Genomic DNA, 1,044 nt, shown 5'->3' with positions numbered 1-1,044 from the left:
CACCAACTGACCTATGACAGCAGGTAGAAGCCAGGCCAGCTCCGCGGTATGACCCGATGACCCCTCCAGACGTCCACACGCACACACACACACACACACACACACACACACATACACACTCACACACACACATACACACTCACACATACACACTCACACATACACACTCACACACACACATACACACTCACACACACACAAACCACACACACACACATACCACACACACACACACACACACACATACACACACACAAACACACACACACACCAACTGACCTATGACGGCAGGTATAAGCCAGGCCAGCTCTGCGGTATGACCCGATGACCCCTCCAGACGTCCAGCACCCAGTTGTCCGAAGTCCTCCCTGGACACAGTGACCAGCCCTAGCTCTGGCGCGGTCAGCGGTGTGTTGGACGCTCTCAGCACATCCCGGAACACGCTCACACTTGTGTTGTACACACTCCGGACTACTGATTCCTCGCCAGATAGATCATTCACTACAGGAGACAGAGATTCGCCGTAGTCAGACACGTAAGAAGTCTGGGAGATGTACTCTCCGTGTTGCTGAGAAAGACTGATGGTGTCGTTATAGGTGTTGTTTGTTGAAGTGAGGTTAAAGTTCGTGATCAGAGAGTCGTTGGATAGGCTGCTGGCACTGACGACATGATTATTTCTGTCGGGAGTCAGAAGTGCTGTGAGCAGTTTGGAAGCCATGGCAACGGGGGTTTGTGTGTGTGTGACGTACTCACATTGGAGACCTCGTGGAATGTACGTGAGTGGGGTTAGAGCAACTGTGCTTCTACGTCACTGTCAGTTTGTCCGTAGAACAACTGTGCTAGATGTTGGCTTGTACTGGCAGCAACTGTGCTAGATGTTGGCTTGTACTGGCAGCAACTATGCTAGATGTTGGCTTGTACTGGCAGCAACTATGCTCGATGTTGGCTTGTACTGGCAGCAACTATGCTAGATGTTGGCTTGTACTGGCAGCAACTATGCTAGATGTTGGCTTGTACTGGCAGCAACTATGCTAGATGTTGGCT

At 51.1% G+C, this 1,044-nt stretch overlaps 1 protein-coding gene across 1 annotated transcript; it reads right to left on the bottom strand.

Moving 5' to 3' along the window:
- Window positions 1–278: 278 nt before the first annotated feature.
- LOC106012912 lies at window positions 279–1,038 on the bottom strand (the record flags this gene model as incomplete). The annotated part of the gene is given in 1 exon segment (XM_013087217.1): window positions 279–1,038. A coding segment is annotated over 1 exon segment (440 nt), but the record flags the coding sequence as incomplete, so codon positions are not given.
- Between the last annotated feature and the right edge of the window lie 6 nt (window positions 1,039–1,044).

This window comes from Aplysia californica, unplaced genomic scaffold (genome assembly GCF_000002075.1).
Source record: "Aplysia californica isolate F4 #8 unplaced genomic scaffold, AplCal3.0 scaffold00559, whole genome shotgun sequence".
Classification (NCBI taxonomy): Eukaryota; Metazoa; Mollusca; class Gastropoda; order Aplysiida; family Aplysiidae; genus Aplysia; species Aplysia californica.
The sequence above is the reverse complement of the archived record's forward strand: the minus strand, read 5'-3'. Positions and strand labels throughout refer to the sequence as shown.